Raw genomic sequence first — 27,185 nt, forward strand, 5'->3', positions numbered from 1 at the left:
TGGATAGAGGGAGGGATGGATAGAGACATAGATAGATGGAGAGATGGATGGAGAGATAGAGGGAGGGATGGAGGATGGATGAAGGGATGGATAGATGGAGAGATAGATGGAGAGACGGATAGAGGGATGGAAGGATGGATGGATAGAGGGATGGAAGGATGGATGGATAGAGGGAGGGATGGATGACACACAGTCTGTGGCACAGCTCCCTCCCAACTCAGGGCTGGAGCACAACCTCTCCCCAGCTCCTCTCCCGTGCCCAAGGATGGGCACAGACGTGGAGACACCCCCACCCTCGCTGCTTCCCTTCCCAACCCCACAGCTCCGGGTCTCCTCCTTCCTGCCCCCACCATACCCAAAGCAGCCCCAGGACCCCCCCAAGCTCCCCCCCGGGCACCAAACTACAGCAGCAGGGAGGGCCAAGGGTGCTGGGTGCAGGCGGTGTCGCAGCGACAGGAGGCAAAGACAGCAAGAGGAAATCTTTAATTTTCCAATCTCCACTTTTCCATTCTTAGAAACTGAAAAGAAAAAAAAAAACCCAAACCCCAAAACCCCTAAAGAAAAGCCCATATATTACAAATTATCTGTACAGAGACAAAGCTTAAACCCAGCAAAGGCGCCTTCGGGCTCGAGGAGGCTTTGAACCCTGGTGTGTGTGGAGGGGGAGAGGAAGGCAAGGGGCACCTCAGGGCTTGTGTGGGCCCTGCACCACATTCTAGAGCCTTTTAACACCCCCCAACCCCATCAATCCTTTTGTCTGCTTTGTACAGAGAGCCTTTAAAAGGGGAAAACCCAAAAGAGAAAGGGGAAAAGGCAGTAGGGGAGAGCGGCCCCCCCACTCTAAGAGTCCTACTGGGAGCAGTTAAGCCACTGGAGATGGGGGAGGCCCCTGCTTGGCTCCAATCTCAGGGGGCTCTCAAAGGCACCTCCAGCCCCGGATGCCCCCCCAGAGCAAAGGAGGGAGGTGGGGGGGCAGGAGCTCGTCTATGGGGCCACTTCTACCCCTGAGAGCAGCAGTGGGAACGAGCTCCCCCCTCCCTACACTGCACCCACAGGTGGGGGGCACAGGCAGGTGCGCACGGGGAAGGAACTTGGACCTCAAAGGAAACCCAAACGAAACCAAACCCCAACTCCTTGACCCTGGAATGCTGCAACCTCGGGGCTGGCTCAAGGCTACGGAGCTCCTCATCCCTGCGCACGCAGGAGCTGCACCACCACGTACAACAGGGCTGTTTCCTCTGTTCTCCTTTCCCCTGCACAGGGCAGGCTTCCCCCCAGTTCAAACAGCACCCATCCAGGTGCATTTCATCTGCCCTTTCCCTCCATACACAGCCATGAACTCAAACCCCCCCCAAGACCCACCACCAACACCCCCGAGGTTTGCCCACCTCGGATGCCTGTTGGCTCTCCAAGGAGGTTTTTCCATAGGAAAGGCCTAATCAGGGACAAGAAAGCAGCTCATCCACATGTACCTTGGTTTTATTCATCTCTTTTAAGTGTCATTGAGAGGGACAACAGCGCAGGGCTCTGCGGGAGGAGGAATTCCATCGTCGAGACTTCCTTGAACACAACAAAAATATATATATATATATATGCTTCTAGAAATGATACAGGGATGCCTGGAAAAGCCTCCAAGGGCTGAGCTGCTGCTCCAAAAGCTGCTCTGCTGTGGTGATAATCCCCCCCCAGGAGTTGGGGTTGGGTTTCTTTGCCTGGTGAGGGGGTTTGGAAGTTTCAAATGAGAAAGAGGAATTGGGGTGCGAGGGGCTCGCTTAGGCTCTGGGGAAAAAAAGGAAAAGGAAGGAACAAAAAAACCCGGGACAATTCCCACTAGGAAGCTGCAGTAGGAAAGGTACAAACCCCCAAAGCCCATGGATTAAGGCTGCAGTCAAGTGAGATGGACCCTGGACCTGGAGCTCACAGCAATAGGAGCAATGGAGGCCAAGGCAGTGCCCCATCCCAGCTCTCCAGAGCTGGGATACCCAATTCCCAGCAATAGATTCCCCTTTTTTTTATTGTTTTCCTCTTTTGTTTTTAAAGGGAATTGGGAAGAAAAACCAAAATCCTCACTTTGGGAACCCACCTCCCCATAGCCCTATACCTGAACCCTGCGCTCCCCCCCTAGGGAAGCACTAGTGAGAGATTGAGTGATTTCCTATTTCCCTGTGCTCGGGTTTTGTTTCATTCCTCCTATTTGCAATGGATCCCCCCCCCTCCCCACACGAGGGCAGGAAGCTCACACCCCCGCCTTGGGGGTTCAGTTCTGTCACTAAGCAAGCACAAAGGCACCCAAAGTGGGGACCCTCCAGCGAGTCCCGGGGTGCCCGGTGGCAGCCCAGCAAGGACTAACAACGGGGAGCGTTGCAGCAGCTGAAATGCAGAGGAGACCTCGCTCTGGGCCAGAAACTGAAGTCGTGGTGCTAAAAAAGGTGGAGGTGAAGGAGGGGAGGACGAGGGCAGCTCAATAGGGAACCCCCCGGCCTCGTCCTCCCCGCGGAGGCACTCTGCCAGCCCCACGGAACGGCTTCCCATAGGAAGAGGTGGCTTGGATTGGGGCACCCCAGCTGTGACCCGTGCCTGCCCCGCTGGACGTGGCCGTCCCCGGGGGCCCCAGCTCGCTGTAGTTGTGGATTTTGGCCTCGGGATGGCCCAGTGTGTTATTGCTCCCCTCGGATTTGGGGAAGGATTGGCCAACCGTGTGCACGGCGACGGGGCCGCGGGTGAAGCGGAGGTCCTGGTCCCCTGGAAACTGGACAGAGCCCGTGCCCTGGTAGCTGCTCGTCTCCCCGAGGTGGCTCACGGAGCCCAAGAAGGTCCTGCTTTTCCCCAGAGGTTGGCTAGAAGGTTCCAGTAGCGTCTGGCTTGAATTCAGCTCCTCGGCTCCAAAGCCGCCCTCGGAGCTCTCGGTGCTGTAAGTCCTGCTGGGGCGGGATCTGCCGTAGTCGGCGGCTCTGGAAGCGGGATGCTCCTGCGGCGGGGGGCCGAGCGACTCCGTCTCTTGCTGGGAAAAGAGCTGCAGGAGAGCAGCGGTCACGGCCGGGTTCAGCTCCTGGGCTGCACTGGAGAGGTCGTCTTCGGAGAGAGGTGGTGGCGGCGGCGGCGGTCCGGGGGGCTCGGGGGGTCTCTTCTCTGGTGGGACAACGCGAGGAGGACACGCTGTGGAAGGGTTACTGCTTTTAAACACCGTCTTATAACATCACCAAGCAGACAGCAACAGATTTATCAACATAAGACCAACCCCCCCAAACCAGCCTATGGAGTCGGGATGCGCTGGGAGAGATGGAGCTCTGGGCATTCGGGGGGTGCCCAACGCACACAAAGCATCCGTGAGTTTTCTCCGTGCATCTGAAGAGTGGGCAACAGCTCCCCTAACCCAGGGGCAGTGGGGAAGGGATTCCTGCTCTTGGATCAAAAGGATGATGCCAAGCGGGAGATGGAGGGAGCTGGGCGACAGCACATGGGGTCGCTGCAGAGGGATGCTGTGGCCTTACTGGTCCCAGGCTCACTGGTGCCTTCATACTGAGGGACTGGTTTAGGAAAGCCACAAACCCAAAAGCCAACCCCAAGGCCACACTGAAGGAGTGGGTACAACCTCTTGGGTCCACTTTACTTCCCAAAGCACACCAGCCCTTCTCCTGGGTTTTGACAATTCCCAGCACAGAGTCCAAAGCAATCTCAATCCACAAATCCTCGAGTGCATCACACAAACTGCCCTGGAGCACGAGAAAACCCTTTTGTTCCCATCCCCAACCCAGACCTGAAGTCACCAAGATCTCTGTTTCAAGAGGACTTGTTCTCTCCTAGCAAGAACAAGAGCACCCTTCACACCCCGTCACCACCTTCTCACTGCTTTGTGTTACTGCTTTGGAGGCAGCAGAACAACAAAGCAGCCTGGTTAGGTGGTGGCTAAGACCAAAGACAGCTCTGGCTCTCCCCTTGCTAAGTGCAAGCAGCAAGGGGACAACATGGGACACGACCTGCACCCAGCAACCCATCCTGACTCCTGCAGAGCAACACAACTGAACTGCCTCGACCTCCCGTCCAGCGACCAGGCTCAGCTACCCCGTGATGACAGTTATTACTGGCGATGAGACAAGAGGCCACGAACAGCTTTGGTTGAATCAGATCCTCAAATCATTTGCAAAACTGGTTATTAAAAAGGTCAAACTTTATTGTGAAAACCAGTAGTCTTCCAGGACCACCCCTCCACCCATCAGTCCGCTTTAAAACTAGATTGTATTGTAATCCAGAAAACAATCTTCAGGTCATTTGGGAAGCCAAGCCGATTGGGGGACAGCATCTCCTTTAAAATCGTTATAAACAGAACACAAGGTTATTGAATTGAAGCTGCTCTACAAGAACCTAGTTATCTTCCAGGACTAGGGCAGAAAGAGAAAAGAACCAGGGAAGACAAGCACGGTCACAACTGGCTCGTGGTGGGCGGGTGTGTCGAAGGCACGAGAACACAGCACGTTCAGCTACATTGCAGAGGAGTTGTGTATCTGGCCAAAAGAGGCTCCCTTGGAGAGTCTGAGACATACCCGGGAGGTGCTTCTAGAATTTGGTGAGGTCGTCACGGGAGGTTGCTAATGAAGCCAAAAAATCAACAGAAACAAGAGACATGGAGACATTTACACTCACCTTCGGAAAGGAAATCCAAGCGGTCACCGATACAAACAGCTCTTTCCAACACAGACTCAAATAGTTCGGGTCGGAAAGGACCTTAAAATCGTCCAGTTCCAACCCCCCTGCCAGGGGCAGGGACACCTCACACTAAACCATCTCACCCAAGGCTCTGTCCAACCTGGCCTTGAACACTGCCAGGGATGGAGCATTCACAACCTCCCTGGGCAACCCATTCCAGTGCCTCACCACCCTAACAGGAAAGAATTTCCTCCTTAGATCCAATCTAAACTTCCCCTGTTTCAGTTTTAACCCATTACCCCTTGTCCTGTCACTGCAGTCCCTAATGAAGAGTCCCTCCCCAGCATCCCTATAGGCCTCCTTCAAATACTGGAAGGCTGCTCTGAGGTCTCCATGGAGCCTTCTCTTCTCCAGGCTGAACAGCCTCTCCTACCTGCTCTACAAGAGCCAGGGGAGCTCAGCTTTGGATGTCAGGACTCAACCCAAGTCTACTCCAAGCTGGACGCACTAGTCCTTGTTGAACCCAACTGTCACTGTCCCCCTCCCTTCCAGCACTCGCCACTATTCCAGTTCTTGTGCTCTTCAAAAGCATCTCTGCACATTTATCTTTATTTCCTTCTCTTTGTTTTTTGGAGGGCAGGAAGGGAACTGTGAAAGAAGAGTTGGGATAAGCAGCAAGATGGGAAAACCTGCAGGGATTCCACATCCTGGGTGAAAAACCCACCTGAATGTGTAAACTGATTGTTAGGGGTGCTGGAGGAAGAACTGAACCTCTTGAGTCTCCCTTTCATTTCTAGGCAGACCCCAAAACCCTTTATCTCCACTGATGGAGCACTACTGGATTTGATATGCTTTGGGGATGTGAAGCAGAGAAGGAAGTACTGCCATGTTCTGGCTTGCTGCAGTTGTTAAAACCTCCTAAGCACTTACTGCAGGGAGTAGGTCAGTGCCTGCCTCAGTCTTAAAATCTTGCCCCCATTCTGGCACCCAGCACCTCTCCTCTTCCCACCCACAGCCCCTGCTCCCTCTGTCACCACCTCTAAGCTCCTCCTGGCTGCAGATAAACTAGAGGCCCTCACGTGGAACACTTGAACTGCTCAAACAAGAGTGTGGCACCCCAGATGCACGAGCAACGGGCACGTTATTTACCTGTACTCTCCTCTGGCTGCACTGTTGGGGTTTTCCTCGGCCCCCGTTGCTCACTGCTCTTCTCCCCGTTGCTCTCCTCCAGGGTCAGAACAGGCTCCTGGCTCTTCATGAGCTGACTCAGCAGAACAGCCAGCACGTTCTGCATGTCTCCCTGAGCACTGGCTGCTTCTGGAGTCACCTGCTCCTCTGGTAGCTGCGTCTCCGCGGGCGGCTCCTCTATGGCTTCCTCTGCTGCTGCTGCCTGAGACTCGTGCTGCTGCGTGGTGGCTTCTGTCAGAGCATTGATGGACTGGTTGAGAGCTTCCAGCTGCTGCTGCATCTCTGGGTTCGAGTGAACGTTCAACAGCTGGGCCATCTGTGGGACGCTCAGATCAGTCTGGCTCTGCAGCAAGTTCAGTAAAACAGCCAGCTCACTCTGATTCAGCTGCTGGGTGATCTCTCCAAGGCCTGCTGGAAACACAAGCAGCATCACGGGAAGGTTACACAGAGCTACAGCACATCAGCCTGTACTCCTGACACTGCACACCCCTCCTCTGTGAGCCCGTGCTGGGGGAAAGAAAGCACGGATGCTCCGGGAGGAGGATTCCAGGATGGTTTGCTCAGCTTGCCCCCTCCAGCCTGCCATCAGCTCTGACAGCGCTGCAGCAGCACCCCGTGGTACTGTGCACACACTGCACTCACCCGAGGTTCGGCTGGGTGCTCTGGGAAGCTTCCTCACAGCCACACTCAGAGCCAGCAGCATAGCTGCACATGTGGCTGCTGCTTAAAACGAGCTCAGATGAGCCAGACCTCCCTGTCTGAGCATCCCAGGGAGCAGACCGGTGACCAAGGCCAGCACTAGTTACAGCAGCGAGGCCGAGGATGTGTGATGAACATGGAAACCCCCAGCCCACCTCTGTGGCAATCAGAGCAGCACGTCTGAGAGCAGCTCAGCCCCTCCTGCAGCATTCCGTGGATGAACAGCACTCCCTATGCACTGGGAAGCAGGTTTCCCGGGATGAAGCCAAGCTGCTCTTTGGGATGGAGAAAGGGTGTGTTCCCCAGATGCAGCAAAAGAAATTAGGTCAAGCAGAAGGCAATTCCTTGCTGAAAACTGGCCTGGGATCATAGGAGACTGTCCTGACCTGCAAGCATCCAGGTTAGTCTGAAACACAGCCCTCGAGCGGCATCACCTCCCTCTGCACCATGCTGGAGCAGAGCCTCCCGAGTGACAAGTGCCAACACTGCCCCTTCACACTGACACTGCCTTTGTAAGGCAAGCTTTTGGGGCAGAAAGCTGCAAAGGTTTGGGTTTAGAAGCTTAAAATGAAGCTCCTCGTGCTCGTAGGCAACTAAGAACACGACACTTACTTTCCTCAGCTGTTTTTTAATCCAACCACCACCTTTTGTCCATCTGCCATGTTTCATTGAACACATGGATTGTGCATTCCCTGGAGCAAGAACTGTCTTCCCCATTACTTGTCAGCACAACATTTGAGACAAAGAAAGCTTTAGCCATATCTGGGTTTTTATAAGGCTTCTATAGAAGAATCAGCATGGTCTGGGTAGCTTTGCATAGCTCTGCATTCCCAGGAATCATGATAACCCCCTTCCAACTACTTTTGAGACACAGGAAGGTTGGTCACACCTTAGAAACCTGGTCCTGCAAGTCTCTACGACCAAGGGATCCTGCCTGCACCAAGCAGAGTGCAATACTTGCACCCACCAGCCACTAGCCTGAGAGATCCCCTGCCTCAGCTTTACAGAGTTCAGCTCATTTGCACACCCTGTACATGGCTGCACCTTGCAGCCTATGATCTGTTACTTCACTTCAGTGACTCAGTAAGTCCTTCTGTTCATCTTTGTGGAAGCATGTTTCAGAACCAATAGAACTCCTAGGACAAATTCACAGTCAGCACATCCGTAAGAGATTCCTGAGGAAATCAGGATGGGCAAAAACCTGGAATTCTCCTTTCTGTAGAAACAGAAGTGAAAGAATGAGCCTGGCTTCAAACCAGACACAAGCCTCCACACCCAAGCCAGAGAGAGCAGGGAGGTAACGGTATCAGGAGCCTTTTACAGACCAGGCTGGGCACTGACCTACTGCATCTGCAGCACCAGGCTCTGCTTTGAGCTGGGCGGGCTGGGGGGGCACAGGACTGCTGTTGTTTTTGACAGGGTCTGTGCTTGGAACAGAGGTAGTTTCTTTCCGAGAAACTTTAGACAGCGGCGGCTCCTCCACCGCGATCCCGCTCTGCCGCTGCCGCCGCCGCTTCTTGCTCCACAGCTCGTGGCAGTCCTGCCAGTGCGGGAGGCTGGAAGAGAACAACACTCTGCAGTTAGAACACACACACACACACACACACACACCAGTGTAACCCTCAGAGCACACAGGAAGTCATTAGTGCTGCAGGAGAAGCATGGATATTCCAAGATGGGGCAAGGCAGCACAATCGGATGGGAATCATTCCACTTGCACCCAGATCTCCCTCCCAGCTAGACTGGGTTAGCCACAATGCACCCAAGCTTGCCAAGCTGAATCTGGTAGCTTTAAGGAATTAGTTGCCTTTAGTAACTCTAAAGGGAAGCTCAGAAGCTACCTGCACCCAGTAAGAGCAGAGCTTTATACCTCGGTTACTGGAGTGGGAGGAAAGAGCCGCATGCGACGCTGCTCAACACCCCCTGAGTCAATTAACAAGTGGCACAAACAAGGCCTGGCCAGTCCCCTGGCACACAGGGCAGGGGGATGCTACATGCTACTCTCCTGTATCTCCCAACAGAGTTTTAGAGCACCTTGCAAGCATCAAACTGAGCTTTCTAAACCCAGCCTGATAGCTCTTCCTGCACTGTTGGGTTTCTGCTTGCTACGTGCTCAGCCATACAACAGAACACACAAAAAGAATCCAGAAATCCTAACTCTGACTGACCTCCCCCCCACCCTGCCAAGGGCAAGCCAGGGGGGCTCTTTCCAAAGCTTGTTAGCAGGGAACCCACTGGAACTTACTCTGGAGGGGCCATCTTGCTGAGGTCAACATCCTTAAGGAAGTCGCTCTGCAGGGCCTGTTCTGCTGTGCAGCGCTTGCCAGGGTCTAGTGTCAGCATGTGGTCCAGCAGGTCAAGAGCAGACGAAGGAATGCTGGGGAGAGTTGGAAATACAGCTGAGTTCAGGGCTGGTTGGGAACAGGCACTCTCAGAGAGGCCCCTCAGGCCTAAGAAACCCTTGCAGTCAAAACTGGTAACTACGTGGTGCAACAGCTTGAAGGCATCACCAGAACAGGCATCAGAAATGGGGTACTTTCAGTGGAATTTGTGCTGTTTAGGAAGAGCAGCTCAGCTAGAAATCCCACAGGATTATCACACCATCACTCTCTCCCCTCAGGGAGCACGTCTCTGAGGTCAGCCAGCCTTAGCACTGTGGAACACAACACTGACAAGAGTGCTTTCCAGTGCAGACCCTGCCTAAGCATCACGAGCGCTCCATGAGGGCACTTATGGCAGATGAGGTGTTTAGAAGAGGGACAATGACCCCATTCCAGCCTTACCCAGAAGGGGGAAACCCTCCTGGAGAGGGCAAGGAGGGGAAGCACTGCTTTACCCTGCCAGGTAGACTAGAGCTGAAGGAGAGCAGATGAGTTGCACATAACCCCCATGCAGCTACTCATCCTCTCCTCTACCAGGACTCACAAGGAGAACTCCTCACGCAGGCGCCTCCGGTATTGCTTCTTCGGCTTCATAGTGTTGAAGTAGGGCAGCTTGATGACATCTGGCCACACTGCTGGACAGGGGCTCCCACAGAGCCGGCTGACAACCACAAGAGCAGAGTATGGGCAGTGAGTGGAAGGCAGCCAGGAGGAGAAGAGTCCCCAGCCCCAACTGCTCTGGCTTCAGCTGGAACAGTTGTTTCTCTTCCTTAGCAACTTATGGTACCAATAACCTAGTTCTGGTTTATCAGTTATGGTGAGATAACCCTCAGAGGTTAAATAAAGAGGTATCAGAAGAGGAAAAATGATTACTTTTGGTTTATAAGCCATCCAACACAACACATTTTCAGGGCAAGATGTAATTTAGGTTCATCGCACACTCAACTACCAACAGCAAAGTTTCCAGACAGCGCTTACATTAGCAGCCACACACCCCTAAATCCCCACCTATTCACATCTGCAGTCACCACCATTTGCTGCTCCTATTTTGCAGGCAGGTTAGAGAAAGAGGGCTCTTCTAACACAGAGCCTGTGTGCATGAGCAGTTTCTGCAGTACCTCTTCTCATAGGCATGCATGTGCAATGCTTTACCTGATTAATTCAAGCTGAGCCAGTTCCAGATTGGCTTGAAAAATAGGCTTCTTTGTAAACAGTTCCCCGAGGATACAGCTGGAAAGAGGAAAAGCAAGAGGTCACGACAGCAAACCCTTGGGATGGTCGTTTGAATACTGCAGCATTTCTGTTCAGGAGCAGGTTTGCCCGAGGAGAATTATTTGCATCAGGGCTTGTAGTTGAGGACTGACAAACTAACCTATGTGTACAGAGTCACTGATTCCACGCAGCTGGGAAATAACATTCACTACCAGGCTGGTTAACACTGGCTTCATGCTTTAACTCTTTGCAGGGAAAGGAAGACGTGGCAATAATGTGACAAGGAAACCAGCCAGACAGCTCATTTGCCTTCAGATCCAGCCCATTTCTCTTTGCAGCTTTACTGGAGAGGGGGGTATCTGCCTGCCCAAATCATCCTCAGCTGCCTGAAGCTTACTGTTTGTCATTGCCAAGCACAGGACACAGCCTTGTGCACACAAGGTTTGTACACACACCATTTGTACAGCTGAAAGAGAAAGAAAAGGAGGGAGGGGACAATTCTGGCTCAGTCCTTAATATCTATTCTAAAGCCTTCTGACAGCAGTGACAATCAGTGCCAAATTCTTCCCTGTGAGGGTGCTGAGGCGCTGGCACAGGGTGCCCAGAGAAGATGTGGCTGCCCCATTCCTGGCAGTGTTCAAGGCCAGGTTGGAGAGGGCCATTACAGCCATACACTGAAGCTACAACCAGCAGAGTAAGCCTGTCACTCCTCCTTAGTGGTGCATCAGGACCAAAGGGTGGCTGTTTCGGTTATTTAAATAGCAAGAATAGACACTTTTCATGCTCTTACTTGTCAACACCAAGCAGGAGTTTTTACTAAGTGGTGTAGTTTTAGTCAGGTGACATACACCTATCTCCTCAAAGCACACAAGTTTAGAAGTCCATCCCTGGCAGGGTTCAAGGCCAGGTTGGACGGAGCCTTGGGTGCCATGGCTTAGCGTGAGGTGTCCCTGCCCATGGCAGGGGGGTTGGAACTGGATGATCTTCAGGTCCTTTCCAACCCAAACTATTCTACGATTCCAAGTATCCCTGTACTATCCCACCACACTGCCCTGCTGGAACAGAGCTTCAGAGATCAGCTCAAAGCAAAGACCAGCTTCCACGTGCTAATGGTCACAGCCCAAACAGGACAAAAGACACAAGGCAGGCACTTACCCACAGCTCCACACATCTATGGCGGGTGTGTAACGCTCCTCACCTAGCAGCAACTCCGGAGGTCGATACCATAACGTAATGACTTTGTTGGTGTATGGACGGCTGGAATGCAAGACACAAACACACACTGAGGCCAAGAGCCACAAAAATCCTTATAGACTCTAATTTTGACTTCCAAACGGCAGAGTTTGGCACGCAAGTAGAAGCAGTGGGCTTTCAAGTGCCAGCCTTCCACAGCATCTGCCCGAGTTACATCGAGCTGGTGAGCTATCAGGGATTTCGGGTCTGCCTATCTGCAGGTAGCAAGCTGCAGGCACCCAAGGCTGAAAATCCTGACCTGTAAAAGGCAGCAGGAGGCTGCCATGGCTGAACAGCAACTGATCTCAAAGCCAAACATGGGCCAGGGCAAGCAGAGAAGATGTTTCTGCTCCTTATCAGGTGGTTTCTCTAGTGGAAAGCTATTAATAGCAGCCAGGAGTATATTTTTCCAACAGCTGGAGCTACATTATAACACTTAACACTGGAAATCACTCCTCAGGCAGTGCCAGGACTTCCAAGTGAAGTGACTGTGTAGGTATTAAGAAGAAAGGAGCTCATCCCACCTACAGAAGGCCTTTCCCCCTTCCTCACCTCTCCTCTGAGCTGTAGAGTCGGGCGAGTCCAAAATCTGCAAGCTTGATTTGCCCACTGAAAGACAAAAGACAGACACTGGTTTGAGCTCACACACTGCAACAGGAAATGGGAAGGAAATCCCCCACGTAGTAGAAAGGTCCAACAAAGCAATGGGAGCAGTAATTACTTTTGAATATAGCAGTGTTAATTTTCCAGATCCTATTTAATGCTTCAAAGGAACAAAAAGAAAAGGCAATAATTCAGTCTCATCTCTGCCATAAACCCTTCCCAAGAGGCCAATGTCCCAGGGACCTTTTTTAGATGGATATCCAGACATGTGGATGTGATTATGTGCACCATTATTCTCACAGGCTCAAAGTTTTCTTATGGGTATCCAGATAAAGACTTGAGAATTAACAGCAAATGAGTAATTGTGATGTATTCTGTGATGAGCTGTGTTAGTGCCAAACACTATCTAGAGAGGAGAGAGCATTCACAGAGAGATGCTCCTTCCTACCTTAACTCTCGGTGGTTTCCCTGCATACAAGTGCTTCCAATAAACAGGATTTTTGCCAAAATACCATGGAGACCAAGTTTAGAGCCCCATTTATTTCAAGTCAACATGAAAATTAACTGTAAAGAGCTGCAAAACAGTGGGGAGAGTGCCACCAGCAGCAAGTTCAGGTGAAGGTTGGTGGGGCTGTTCACCCTTACAGGGGCAGCACCCAGGAAAGCCACTGCTTAATCATAACCACCCACCACACCATGTGGAAACACGCAGGGTTGGATTCCTCAGAGGATCAACACCTCCTGCTCCCAACCATACTGAAGGGGAACACAGGGAGAGGGCAGGGAAGAGCTTGGGTTGAAGTGTTTCTATTCCCAGGTTACCTGTTGTTCAATAAGATGTTGGAGCACTTGATATCTCGATGAAGGAAATTCTTCTTGTGGCAATAATCCAGCCCCTCCATTAACTGTTTCATGAAAGACTTGATATGGTCCTCTGAGAAATGTACCAAGCCAGATTCTAGCAGCCCCATTAGGTCATGGTCCATGTACTCAAACACAAGGTAAAAGGCACCTGGTGTAATAGAGAAATCATTTAAGACAAGGAGGGGAAGTGGATTTAACTGTTGAAAAAGCCTTGCCAGTGTTTTGCTGCCATTTTCTATAACACACCCATGTGATACTTAGGGCTTCCCAGATACCCTAAAAGACTTCTTTTTGTTCCTTAACAGAGGAAAGGCCCAACACAACCAAGCAGCCCCAAACACCAATTCCTTTGAAATCCTGGGCACATTTCCCTGGCTGTTCTGGATTTGTTTCTTTTAAGCTAGTTTGTTGAAGAGATTACTTCCACTCACAGCTTGACCTGATGTCTGTGGTGTTCCCTGCTCTCTCTTGGAAGAGAAGGCCCCAAACAGCAGCTAGTGGGACGCTGGAACATCTCCATCTTCCACAGTGACATAGGACAAAACTCATCTCACCATTAGTGAGGTTTTTGCCACTAATCAGTGTTAAAAGTGATCCTGTAAAGGCTTTCTTTGGGACTCTCCAGGAATGCAATGCATCCTTTTAAACCTGTGTCTACGCTGGCTCTGCAGTGTGACACCTCACTTTAACTGCAACCTATGCTTTGAATCCAGGTACCAAACTTTGAGCTATGTATCAAGGAGGAACCCAAAGAAAGAACATCTAGACTAGGGTTTGGATTTCTGGTTTTACACCAACAAACACTAACGGATTGCATCAGCTCTTTGGCTGACGAAACCCACAGCCTGCAGCAAATGCTACCTTTGTCCTTCTTGAAATCCAGTGCATCTTGTTTGTCCGTGACAATCTCCTTCATGTTCACCACGCTGCGGTGAATGAGCTGCCGCAGGATCTTGATCTCCCGGATGGCTGTGATGGGGAAACCTTCCTTCTCGTTGTCCAGCCGCACCTTCTTGAGAGCCACCAGCTCCCCTGCCGGGACAAGGCAGCGTCAAAGCCTCCGCACACACCCCTGCCATCAGCTTGGTGGGATTCCAAGGGGAAGTTGGGTGGTAAGGTTTAGTGTGAGGTGTCCCTGCACATGGCAGGGGGTTGGAACTGGATGATCTTAAGGTCCTTTCCAACCTGAACTATTCTATGATTCCAAGTTGAAAGCAACACCCACTAAGGTAAAATCGCTGCCACAACTCAAGACAGGGATACCAGTGCTCCCCTCATCTACTTCAGCGTAAAGGTCACACAAGTGGACATAAATTAACCCTGGAAACCACTCCACAAGCTCTGCTACAATAGTGTGGCCAGAAGGGGATTCTTCCCCTCGGCTGGAGGGGGTGCCCCCCTCCAGTCCTGAGCCCAGCTCTGGGGTAACAGCACAAGAGGGATGTGGAGCTGCTGGAGCGAGGCCAGAGGAGGCCATGGGGATGCTGTGAGGGCTGGAGCAGCTCTGCTCTGAAGCCAGGCTGGGAGAGCTGGGCTGGGGCAGCCTGGAGAAGAGAAGGCTCCTGAAGGGGAGACCTGAGAGCAGCTCCAGTGCCTGAAGGGACTGCAGGAAACCTGGAGAGGGGCTTGGGACAAGGGATGTAGGGACAGGCCAAGGGGAATGGCTTGAACCTGCCAGAGGGGAGACTGAGATGAGCTCTTAGGCAGAAGCTCTTCCCTGTGAGGGTGCTGAGGCGCTGGCACAGGGTGCCCAGAGAAGCTGTGGCTGCCCCATCCCTGGCAGTGTTCAAGGCCAGGTTGGACACAGGGGCTTGGAGCAAGCTGCTCCAGTGGAAGGGGTCCCTGCCTGTGGCTGAACGAGCTTTAGGGTCCCTTCCAACATAAACCAGGCTGGGATTCCACGATTCCTGTGATCACTCGACCACACAAACTGTACTCATAGCAGTGATTTCACAAGCAGGGAAAGTAGAGGGGCACTAACAGGATTTCAAAGCTTCTGTTCTTTTGCCCCTTTTGCAAGCACCTGATGTTAAGAACTTACTCCAAGGCCGGAGCCATTTCTAGTTCTACAGGTATTCATTACTAACAGACAACACCACTAATGCTGGAACAGGTCTGAAGCACACCCACAGGAATGAGACCTTCAAGTGGAAGCAACCTGAAGCCACCTGGCATCCTTACCTGTGTCCTTGTCCTTGGCTTTGTACACCTGCCCATATGTCCCTTCTCCAATAATCCCAATGATGTCAAACTTGTCCACGCAACGCTTCCCCCAGTCACTTTCTGTCTGTCTCCTTTCCCCATACCGAGGACAACAGATTCTGGAAGAGGGAAGGCACCAAAACCATGGGAGTTTGGATTTGAGCTGTATTTCAAAGAAGGTGTAGCCAGCACTCGGTACAAAACACATGGGTTTTGCTGTCAGGGAAGCTGCACATGCCTTGCTACACAATCATGCCTGAAGAAAAAGTGTACACCTCTTGTTTGGAACAGCAAACTTCCGGTAGCACCAAGAGCTTTCTATAGGGATACTCATCAGGAGGTTTCTTTGCCCTGCAGGCATTGCTACATTAAAGGATGTGGGCACCTTCAGGGTAAACGTGGCTGGAGATTGGATCTGAAACACTCCAGCAGTTCCTACCACTGGATGGGTCAAAGGGGAAGACAACAGAACCCATCACAGCTTCAGCAGAGCCTGAACCAGGCCTCCATTTGGCTCACAGCTTCCACAACCTCCTCTTCTTCCCAAAGTGCTGTTCATTCTCACAGGGATGAGGCAAGTGGCCTTCAGCTGTGAGTGGTGCAAGTGAAAAACAACCCTCAGGAAACCGTTCATATCCCCTAAGAGAACAACAGAAATATGAACTTGCTCTCTCCACATTTCACTTCCCTCAATCAAGAGCACTCAAACGAGTCTGGGGACAAAGAATGGATACAAGTGAATTAAGTCTGACTCAAGATCTATAAGTAAGTGCCCATTAAGTGTTCTCCCCAACCTATCAATGGTGGGGAGGCTGCTGAGAGCTGGCCAAGCAGCTGCCAGGTTCCATTTCAAATGGAAGAGCTCAGTCAGCTCTTCAAGGAGTGCTGCGGTTACACTTGAAACCTAAAGCTTTGGAAACTGAGACCAAGATCTGCGTGAAGAGACATTAAACCCAACAGCTCCAAAAAGCCAACACAAGAGAGAGAAAGGCTCTTACTTTGGTCTCTTTTTGAAGGGTTGCTGAGGTGGTGTGGCTGCCTTTGGTTCCGGGGAGTCAGGAGGAGATGGATCCCCTCCAGGAAGCTCTGGGGGGAGCGGGAGGTCCGTGAGTAAGTGTCGTGGTCTCTGCTCTCTATCTTTCTTCACAGGTTTTGGAGGAAGAATCTCTTTTGGACTAAACTCCGGAAAGTTAATACAACACAAAAGTCAGACTTAAGAGCCAGGGAGCAAACAAAGCCAGCCTGCTGCAGGACAGGTCGAGAACATGGTTATGAGCCCAAGTTACAGTGCCAAAATGAGCACAGCCAAACAGAAACCTTCACGTTTACAACGATAATACACCAGGGTTAGGTTTGAATGCGCCATCGTCAACTACCCACCCAGCTCTGCAGCTAGAACCTGCACAAATAAGGGGTTATGGTGAGTTTCCTGTAAGTTCAGGTTACCCCCAGCCCCCACTTTCCCCCCTTACTTCCTCTATTCAGTCCCTTTACCATACTGAAATTAAACGCATGACTTGTTAAGGAGCACTAAAAATACAAACCCAGAATGACATCTCTCTACATCAGTGACTTTTAACTTCTTAGCCAGCACCCAAATGTAGCTCTGACTTGTGAGTATTGCTGAGACACCCAAAGGGGACTTTAAGCAACCAAGTTACCAACAGCATCCAAAGCTTGGCTTCGACAGACACAACCTAACGCCTCTCTCCTGCATCCAGCAGGAAAGGATGAGGAGATCCAAACACCCTGCCAAGGGGCTGTTTTTAGGGCAGGCAGCAGCAGGTTTGCTCTTTGGCAGCACTGTCAGGTCTAACCCCTCAGCATGGAAAACTCCACACGCACCCCGGATGGAAGTAGGTCATTTTCCCAGTCTTTTTATCAGGCACTGTCTAATCCCCACAACAACCTCTTGTTAAGAAAGAGGGACACAGAAGGGCACAATTGTGGCACTGAGCCTGGATACCTCCTGTAAAAGATGGGGGAGCAGCCTTCTCCCACTGCTAAGAAGTCACCAGGGCTGCAGAACTAATGGCCCATCATGAGGGAAAGCACTCACCAGATCCCAGAAACACCAGGAACGGGAGAGCTGCATGGGCTGAGCTCCCCCTCCATTAACCACAGTTAATGTGTGCAGAATAACCCTCAGCCAAGGCAGAATCCTGGTTGAACCTCAGAAGAGGCTGTGCAAAGCAGGACCCAAACGGGGCCTACGACTGCACACAGGAGACAGGAGACTGTTCCAATCAGGTTTTGCTTTCTTTATGGCTTCCATGTGTACCTGAAGCACTGATCTGATCACAGAACCACAGACTGGTTTGGGCTGAAGGGACCCGTGGCAGGGGGTCGGAACTGCATGAGCTTTAAGGTCCCTTCAACCCAAACCAGTCTGGGGTTCTTTATTTTGAAGTGAGAAAGCCCAACAAATCCTTCAGAGCTCTGAAGGCAACCTCAAACACAGAGTTTGTACTGTTGGTGTCTACACAGCCTTTCCTCTCCTCCCATTACATCTCCTTCTAGGTGAAGCAGCCCACAGTGCACCTTGATTGCTGTGCAGTCTAAAAGCATTGCAGAGGTGATAGCAAGCACCAGGAAAGGATGGAGAGTCTCCAACTGAATGAGGCATATCTGGTACTTGGGACACATTTAAGCACGTTTCCATAACCTGCGCTTCCCACAGGCTCAGAGCTGGAGTCTCAGCATGGAAAATTAAAGTCTAGCCACAAAAGTTGTGCTCCTATGTATGAAAGTAGCTAAATAAGAGCGAGCTGCTGCTCAATCACAGTGCCACATGCAACTGCCACCAGACTCAGCAAAACGAAGCAGGGTTTCCCATCCTTTCATTGGGAAAAGCGGTGGAAATCCAGTTACTAAGCATAGCAAGCAGCTGCAGGATCACCCACATGCCTCAGTTTGTAGTGATGGCAGAGATAAAGCACACTTGGACAAAACTGAGCCACACCTGGGTGGTATAAAAAGGCTAAACTCCTGGATTGGCAGAGCAATCCCTGGTTTGGAATGAGGGAACACAGCAGCAGAATCCTGCTTACCCTGCCATTTGAGGGGGAAAAGCTGCTGCTCATGACAGATAGAGTTAAGCAAGTGTTTGCTGAACATTACATAGCTTTGGAGGGGCAGAGACACGCATGAGCTTAACTTCCACATTGACTGAAGTGACAACATCACCCTCGTTTACAGGGATAGCAGGAAAATCACTTCAGTGAATGAGAAACTGTAACATAACCATGTTCACTTCACCCACAGGGTAATTAGACCAAGTCACAGCCATTGTGTTAAGCACTTGTCATTAAAACCCATGCTTTCATAACCAACAAGATACCTAGGCCATCTTCAGTGATGGTTGGAAAGACACACAAGCTAAGCAGAGAAAAATGTATCTGTGCTGACATTAACAGCACAGCAACACATTAACAGCCACAAAAGGGGAAGCAGCTTTTCCTCCCCTCCATGTCCACTTTGGCTCTTCTGCTCCTTTCCCTTTCACCAAAAGCCACCCCCCAGGAAGGTTTTGCAGCCAAATTCACATTAAAGCCCAGAGCAGCAGCAGCAGCAGCCGCCAAGGCAGGAGCTGCTCTTACAGGACAGAATTGAGCCTGTGTGCTTTGGTTAGACATAATAGGAAACAGAAAGATGAAGCAGGTGCAGCCTCACCCTTCCATTTTTACATGAACACCTACTTCATAAGCAGTAAGGATAGTATTAATGACTCAGTAGTGCAGTTAAACCAATGGCAGCTCCATGCCCAGCCTGCATGACCAATGCATTTGGAACCACCATCACTCTGGTTTGTATTCTGGTATGGGACTTGTTGAGCTGTTCCCTGCTATTTGAGTACAGGTTTCGGAGGCATTCAGAGAGCAATTTCAAGATAAGGGTTGCAACAAAGGCCTGCATCATGCCAGACCCGTGCTACGCTACTGCCATAATACGAACAAAGAGTGATGTGAAACCTTTACTAACCACCATTAAATCAGCAGCCAAACCTCTTTTTCTCACCGAGATAAAACACAACTACTGCATGGGACCATAAAACTCTCCATGTAAACCCGACAAGGCCAAAATGAGGACTGGGGCCATGCAGTAGTCTTGAGTGTACTCTGCAGGATGAGGATAAGCTGCCCAACTACCCCAAAGAAGCGGTTTACCTCAACGTTTTGCTTTTAAATGCAACCAGGAGGCTGTGGGGTGACCTTACCTATCCAAGTCATCTTCCCCAACTAAAATAGGGGGGAGCGGAAGCGGAGGCAACGTTGAAGTTTTCAGGTGCGGGATAGCAGCCGTCACAGACACTTGTGTTTTTGTAGCGACTTGGACAGAGGGCTGAGAGTTCACCTGAGAGGATAAAGTAGACGTCCTTGGGTGGGAAGAAGATGGCAAAGGTGTTGGGGCTGAAGGAGGGACCTGAACGGGAGGCAGTTGGGATGGTGGCAAAGGTGGAGCTGCAGGTGACGGAGGCAAAGGCGGCAGCGGCGGGGTCGGAGGTGGTGGTGTGGTTGTGGGCAGAGGAGGAGGAGGTGATTTTATTGAGGGTAGCGGGGGCGGAAGCTCCTTCTCTGCTGTGTCCGTCTCTTTTGGAGACAGGAGGTCCTCTACCACTGCTACAGGCTTCGAGTCTTTTGCTCCCGTCTGTTTGGAATCTCTGACTGGAACAGGATGTTTCCTCTCCGAGTTCTCCTCTGCCTTGGCTTTCGCTGTCTCTGCAGCGGTTTTAGTCTCTGCATTGGTGTGCAGTAAATTCGCTGACTCCGCGTCTGAAGACGACTTGTCAGATTTAACACTTTTGAGGGCCTTTTTAGGCTCCGCGGCGGGCTCCCGCAGCTCGGCCAGGCTGTTCTCCTTCCTCGCCAGGAACACGGGAGAGCCCTTCGCCTCCTTCCCATCCACCCTGGCTGCAGCCGCTGCCGCCGCCGCTCGCTCCTTCTTCTTCCTGCTGAGCTCTGCCCCGAGGCTGGAGTTCAGCGGGAGCCTCGTGGGGGAGATACTGGAATGGCGACTGCGGGAGCCAGACCTCTGCTTCTTGCTGTGAGATGAAGAGTGCCTTGAATAGGCAGGGCTTCGGCTTCGGGACTTCACAGACTTCCTGTGGGGGGGGGACAGGGAGAGGATGAATGAAGCGAAGCAGCTCTCACCCCCTCAGCTACTCACCAACACCAACAGCTCGCTCGGGAAAGAGCCCCCATCAGCTGAATATCAGAATACCTGTGAGGGAAAGCTACTGAAAGGAGTTTACAGGGTAAAGCAGAGCAGGTTTCAGGTCATCACTCAGCTTTCCAGTGGCAGGACCATCCTCATCATCACACTGTTCAAGGCAGAAAGGAAGGATGAAGGTGGGCCGAGCCTCAAGGCGAAAGGAAATCACAGATGCAGGCACTAAAGAAAAGAGTTTATGAAGTTTGCCCAGTTACTATGTACAATTTTAAAGGAAACAAGGGATAAAATATGACTGCTGTCATGGGAATGCTGCCTCAGAAAGCACCTCACTTCAAGCCAATCCCCCCCTCCCTGGTTCTTTTATGATCATCAGAACTCAGATTTGCACAACGTGATTCAGGAGAAGAGAAGCATCCAATCCACCAGGAATTGTCCTTCTGCTTGAGGTATATCCAGAGGGTCTCTGTTAAAATAAGCAGGCTCTACATCAGGTGTCTGCATGCAGAAATAAAGCCACACTGAAACCTGTGAGACACAAGCGAGGCAGGAAACACCTTGCACCATGAGGGTATACACCAGAGCACAGGGTGAACCCAGCAGTAACCACCAGCTGATGTGGAAACCAGCTCAGGAACAAAATGGAACTGGAAACTGGTACTTCCAGTGGCCATATCACAATTCCTGACAAGACACACTGCTTCCAATGAGGATTTTGGAGGTTATGAGGCAGCACACTTTAGCTGTGCATGTGATAGGCTCTGAGGGGTTTAGAAGCTATGTGAGCCAACAGGAAAACAAGGACATTTTGATATCAGACTCTATGGGTACTAGAAACTGCTCAAAGCTTATTTTGATTGCATGAGTTACTCCTCAGGAGTATCCAGTTGTGAAAATGGGGACTTGCCTCAAACCAGAGCTCCACAGGAGCTCTACACCCCACCTAACAGCGAGCAGGTTTGAACACAGGCTCCCTTGGAACAGTACTCAATGCAATTTACTATTTCTAGTAGACATTAATACTACCCTGAGACAGCAAATGGCTGGAAAATAAACTGGAGAACTGAGACTAAAGCAAAATTCCTTTGTGGACACCACCAGCACCTGCAAGGATGTGAGAGCAGCGCCTGGCTGCACAGAATCCTCTTCCCTTGCTACACCAAACTGCCCTCTCACTAGTACGTACAACCCCAAACCTCCAGCTAACAGGGGTCAAAGAGCACAAGCGTAGGTAGGCCTTACCTTTAGCCTTACAAAATAAATACACAGCCAGAAGGAGGAAAACTAAAGTGTCATCTGAAGTCACTCAACTATTTTCCTCTCCCCTTACGTGTGTTTCTGTAATGGGAATGGGCTTCAGGATCAGCTCTTTTCTCTGAGGTTTCTGCTTCAAGAGTTAATGGTCTCAGATGCAGTTTACCCCTTGGGTAGCAGCAGTTCACCTGCCACATCCCAGGGCTGAAAACACAGTTCTGATTTTGCTCAAAGACCCTTGCACATTAACGGCAGCATTCCTACTGGATCCTGTAGCTTACTGCAGCCACACATAGTTTTGGGGTTAGCGTTCCCCATTACAATTCAGGTTAAGATTAAGATGCTGCAACACTTGGTTCATCCCGTCTTCCATCCTCCCCATGATTACTCCCCAACAGTTACTCCAACTCAGCTGGTTGCAGAGCAACATTCCCAAGAAGATCACTCAGCAGATCTGATATAAACCTCCCTGGAAACCCAGTTCCACCTCGTTCCACCAGGACTGAAGCCATAAACTCCTGCTCCATGAGCATCACTCTGGCTTTCCCTTCTTCAGCTGACCAATGATAACCTACAGTTATCTACAAAGAGCTCTTTCTTCTTCAGCCCATTTTCCAGCTCCTTTGTCAGAGCTGAGAAAGCCCCAGAGCCAGCAGCTCCCCTGCTTTCCCAGCAGTTACAACCAGTAACAGATCCCTCCAGGCCTTATCTCATACGAGAACACAACAGCCCCACCAGCACTACAGCTGATGATCTTCTACAGCTTTTATCACTGCTGGAGCTCTCAGGAAAGATACAGCAAGACAGAAGATGCCCAGGCTTTTTGAACGTACTCCTTCCATCCTCTAGAAGGCTCTTCTCTTGGCTTCACCTGAAGCCAGTCAGCACTTTTGCCCCTTCACATGTGTTAAGACAACTCTCTATAGCTTTCTTACCCTGCTAAGATCATCAGGGATGGGAGATTCAGTCACACTGCAATTCTTCCTGTGGTTAAAAATGCTCTGGGCCTAAACCCCACCGTGTTGTATCTCTAGCCCTGGAAAGGAGAAGTGCAAGATCCAGGACCACTGCGCATTAACCCAAAGCAGAGCTTATGGCTCATCTGGAAATCCAAATGAAGAAGCATTATTAGATTAATTTCATTGATACAATCAGAAGATTAGAATGGGGTTTGGAAGAGGGATTGCTGGAACCCTCCAGCCCTCTTCATGCTAAAACCAACCACAGCTCAGAGCCCTGGGCTATGAGACCCTGAAGCAGCTGGCAGAACAAAGCCCCACATCTCCTCACTTCCACATTAACCATTACACAAGCTCCTAGGAACATCTACGGACATTAAAACACTTCACCTGCTCCAAGCCACCACAGAAGGCAAGGGGAACATGGAAATGAGTGCTTGGGAAGCCTGACTGCATGCCCCATGCTCAGGAAACAAGCTCAACCAGGAGGCAAATGCTTCTGATTTACAAACACCCAACGACCTTTTGCTGTGGCAAGGGTCTGTGTAACAGGGGCCACTACTACAGCGTGTGCACACACTCACACTTAGCTGCTATACTTAGAGCACAACCCACCTCCAGCAAGCTGAAAGACTCTGGAATTTCTTCTTCTAGTTTTAGCTGCAATGCCAACAGTTGCTACAGGGAATGGGAAGGCACATCTGTTCTTTTCCCTACTGACCCAATCAGCCTCATTTGCTCCTCAATGGAAAGCAAGTTGTTTTGCACAGCCATTTGAAATGCAAACATTCTGTATTTTCCTCCCATCAGCACCACAAGCACATGGATTCAGTTTCCTAACACTGGGGCTTGGTCGTGGAAATGAAAGAAAACACAGAATGCCCTTAAAATAACCCCCCCAACTACTATATTGTCAGTCAGTGGATGCCACTCAGTGGCCCAGAAAAGCCTGTGTTACCTCCTCTGAAGGATTCCAGCCACAGTCAGGTGTTCACTGCCTGAGTGTGCCAGTTAAAGACCTTTCCTCTCCCAAACTGTCCCTCTGCAGGAGCCAACAGAAGAGATCACAGTCACTCCCCAGCTGCTCGGGTGCCCACTCAGCTGCCCCCATTCCACACTCACCTGCAGCACATCCAAAGCTGCTCCTGGTGGAGCTGCTGAGGAAAGCTCAACTGATCCACCCCTGAGAAGAGCTCCTGCCCAGCCCTCAGCAGAGGGGCAGCCCCACCTCTGGCTTCTGGAGCAGACACCTGAGCAAGAGCTTGCACCAACTGCCTCAGCACTGAGCTGCAAGCTCAGCAAAGCGAAGCTAACACCTGAATTACAACTTACAGTTTGCCTAACATATGGAAAACACATTAACCCCCCTTCTTCCCTTTACTAGAATCCCTTCAGGCAGATGTCTTCTCAAGGCATAATCCATGTTTTCTGTTCTGCTTTACAAGCATGTATCACACAGTAAGTTATCTGCCCAGGAAGAAAAGAGGACTAGGTTACCAAATGAAGTCCAAGATTCAAAGAATTCAGTACAAGCTCAGAGTAAACAGTCAGTAACCTTTGGAATCTATTTTGCTTTGAGGTCTAGCATTTTGCCAGGGAGTCAAAGATGCCCTTAAAAAGTTTCTTGTGAGGGCATGGAAGTTCAGGGAAGCAGCACAAAGTTGCTCCCATAATGAAGATCACGTCAGAAGCAATCTAGCACCTACAACAAGAGTAAGCTTCAGGTTCTGCTGGGAAGTGGAGTAACCTGGGGGGCAAAAACCCCACCTCTTAGCATACGACCCTCGTTTCCACATGGTTTCTCCCTGCTTAGGCTGAACACGGACATTTAGCAGGTGCTGTAACATACAATTATAACAGGAAGTGCACATCCATTTCCTACTGCTGTATTCTGACTCTTCCCAAAGTATTGGCAAAGAGTCTGTGAGAGCAGTGCCACTAGGGCAAAAAAGGATTGAGGGGAGGGAGAAGAAAACCATCAGGGACCTCAGGTGTACAAGGAGAAAACAGGGCAGAGGAGGAAGAGCCCAAAGGGAATGCTCCCTCTGTAAAACCACACCAGAACGAGTAGATTTTACGTAACAGCATCCGGGGTGCTAAAACCAGCACAGCTCTCACAGCAAGGACAAAAGCACCATTTCAAGCCCACTCTGGGAGATGGTATTCCTGAAGTTAGGAGCTCTAGTACCAAAGGCCAGATTCCCAAAGCCCTGTGTTCTTTGGGAAGTGCTGATCACACATACACACACTCTGGAGGCAGCCTCTTCTCTCGCAGCTCCTGTTTTGACCAGAGGATGTAGCTACCACAGCGTGGAGCATTTCTACAGCCACTGCATTCCAGGTCACATCTTAACTACCACCAAAGCTCTGCAGTACCCATAGTGACAACTGGAAACTCAACATAAGCTGAAGCTAGGAAAGAAGAATCATTAGAGTATGTGTTTGTGCACGTAACACGGTGATTGATGAACATCTGAAACAGAACACACAGAACTACCTTCAAATAACAGCTTCCTTCTGTAGGAAAGTCATTGATTAAAGAAAAAGGAGAGAAACTTATAGTTAGGCCAAGATCTTTAAGGTCTTTTCCAACCCAAACCATTCTATAAGTTAAGCCAAAACACTGCTGGCTCCTACTGGCCCTGGGAATGCCCCAATTTCAGGATGGAAGCAAGAAACTCCAGCACTGAGAAAGGGAAGCTTAGGCCAGAAAGATGGAGCTCACGTGTCCAGCTTGGAGTGAAGGAAAAAAGACCGTTCAGAAAGAGCACACTGCAGCCTCCTGAACTGTGTGATCAAGTTCCCACCCGTACTGAACGGCTCAAGGCTTCCTGAACCAGGTGAAACCCTTCTCCCTGGCTGAACCCCTCACAGGGAAGAGCCTCAGGAGCCAAGCACAGCCCTCCTCCCCTCACACCACGGCCACCTCAAGAGGTGGGTGTAACTTAATCCCAGGAGCTCATTCAGCCTTGGGCCTCTCTGCTGGGAGCCAACGTGGATGCTGCCTCCCACCATTGGGGAAGGTGTTTCCCCAAGCATGAACCACTGTTTCCACAGGAATTGCCACGACCCCAACCAAAGCAATGCCAAGCAGCCAGCAACTCTGTGCCCCATAGAGGTGAGGAAGGGGATTAAACCTCCCTGTACCCACAGCCACCCCAACACGCTTCCCCCCCCCCTTCCCTGGGGTGAGGAAGACCACGCTGAGAGCATGTACCTGGCGATGGGGCTCCGGCTCACGGAGCGCTTGGTGCCGAAGGGGCTGCTCGAGCGCCGGCGGCTGTAGGGGCTGGGGGACCTCCCGCTGTAGGACCCGCTGCCTCTCTCGTAGCTGGACGAACGCCTCCTGTTATAGGGGCTGATGGACCTCTGCCGCCGGCTGTAGGGGCTGGGGGAACGGGTGTTGGACTGGTAGGCCACAGGCTCCTTGTAGGGCGGGCTGATGGACTGGCGGCGCGAGGAGCCGCCGGGGCTCTTCCTGTAGGAATCGTAGTTACTGGATGTGTGAGAGCGGGGAGGGCTGAGGTCGTATTCCTGGATGTAGGAGGCTCCTGAGGGGCTGTCATCCAGTTTCGGGCTGTCAGACCATTTCCTGTGAGGGCTTCTGGATTTCCGCTTGGGACTGTCAATGGTTTTGTAACTTTTGGGAGCATCCCTTTTCCGATGGCTTTTACTGCGCTCTTTGTGGCTGGACTTGAGCTCCCGATCCTTCCTGGATTTCTCCTTGTGCGCTTTGGCTGACCGGGATTCCTTGTTGCTACTCTTTGAGGACAATGACTTGGGATGCTCCTCAGCCTCTAGGAGTCTCTTGGAAGATCCCGATATTCTCTCCTTGGTGGACCCAGACCTACTGGAGGAATCCAGGCTCTTTTCCAACTTCCTCTCTTTCTCCGACTGTTTGCTCTTCATCAGCTCCCGGACGCGCTTGTGCTGATGGTGCCGGTGCTTCTGGACCCTCTCGCTCCTGTCCGTTTTCCTCTCCTCATTCTCCCTCCTATCCAGCTTGAGGGCCACATCATCCGAGAAGGTATCCGAATCCGAACTGATGTCATCATATTCCACCAGCGGCTTCATCGTCGAGCCCAAGGATGCTGCGGCCTCCTGGGCCACCAGCGGGGACTCCCTGGAGTGCCTGGACTTGTGCCGCCGGTGCCGGGAGGCCGGCCGGTGCCTCTCCTTGCTGTTGGAGCTCCCGCTGCCGGGTGCGTGCTGCGAGGACCCCCCGCCGCCCCCGTCCTTCTTGCCCCCATGTCTCTCCGGGTTTGGCATTCCTCCTCCTCCACCGTGCTCCGGAGAGCGGAGGGGGAAGAAGCCTCCAAAACCCCCAAAACTTCCTCACACGCCCGCCCCTCGCACCATTCACCCCGGCCTCGGCCCTCCCTGCCGCCGACACCCCCCCGCCGCTCCTACATGGGGGAGCGCGGCCCCGCGGCTACGGGAGGCCCCGGAGGAGGCGGAAGGACGAGGGAAGGGGGGGGGGAAGCAGGCACCGGGAGGGGAAGGGGACAGGGCCCGGCCTCACCGCCTCATCCAAGGGGCCCAGGCCCAGAGGGCAGCGCCGCGGCGGGGGCGCCCCAGGAAGGCGGGGCCTGGGCCCGCGAATCGCTCTCCACCCCCCTTCAGCACCGGGAGCCCGCGGATGGCGCCGCCGGAAGGAGCGCGGGCCCCCCCCGCCGCTGCCCCCGGTCCGGTCCCGTCCCGCCGCCGCCGCCCCCCGCTCACTTCCCAAAGCGAAACGGCTCCGCGTCCAAGGGGGGCAACCTCGGCAACTTCTCGC

General features: G+C 51.7%; 1 protein-coding gene across 5 annotated transcripts; it reads right to left on the reverse strand.

Moving 5' to 3' along the window:
- Positions 1 to 1,826: 1,826 nt before the first annotated feature.
- Positions 1,827 to 26,776, reverse strand: CDK12 (cyclin dependent kinase 12). Of its 5 annotated transcripts, none has more exons than XM_057399547.1 (14): positions 25,626 to 26,776; positions 19,243 to 20,127; positions 16,025 to 16,201; positions 15,006 to 15,145; positions 13,686 to 13,856; positions 12,783 to 12,972; positions 11,910 to 11,966; positions 11,280 to 11,381; positions 10,065 to 10,142; positions 9,457 to 9,573; positions 8,777 to 8,908; positions 7,873 to 8,087; positions 5,794 to 6,240; positions 1,827 to 3,129 (listed from the first exon to the last, which is right to left on the reverse strand). In XM_057399547.1, the coding sequence occupies exons 1-14, from the start codon at positions 26,675 to 26,677 to the stop codon at positions 2,462 to 2,464; spliced, it is 4,431 nt and encodes a 1,476-aa protein (XP_057255530.1). In that variant the 5' UTR covers positions 26,678 to 26,776; the 3' UTR covers positions 1,827 to 2,461. The 5 variants fall into 5 exon arrangements, with proteins under 5 accessions (XP_057255530.1, XP_057255528.1, XP_057255529.1 ...); XM_057399545.1 differs by having other exon boundaries at positions 1,827 to 3,156; positions 25,626 to 26,775; XM_057399546.1 differs by having other exon boundaries at positions 5,794 to 6,243; positions 25,626 to 26,775.
- Between the last annotated feature and the right edge of the window lie 409 nt (positions 26,777 to 27,185).

This window comes from Pezoporus wallicus, unplaced genomic scaffold (assembly GCF_028554395.1).
Source record: "Pezoporus wallicus isolate ANWC-B61680 ecotype Strahan unplaced genomic scaffold, APGP_CSIRO_Pwel_v1 contig_9178, whole genome shotgun sequence".
In the NCBI taxonomy this organism is placed as follows: domain Eukaryota; kingdom Metazoa; phylum Chordata; class Aves; order Psittaciformes; family Psittacidae; genus Pezoporus; species Pezoporus wallicus.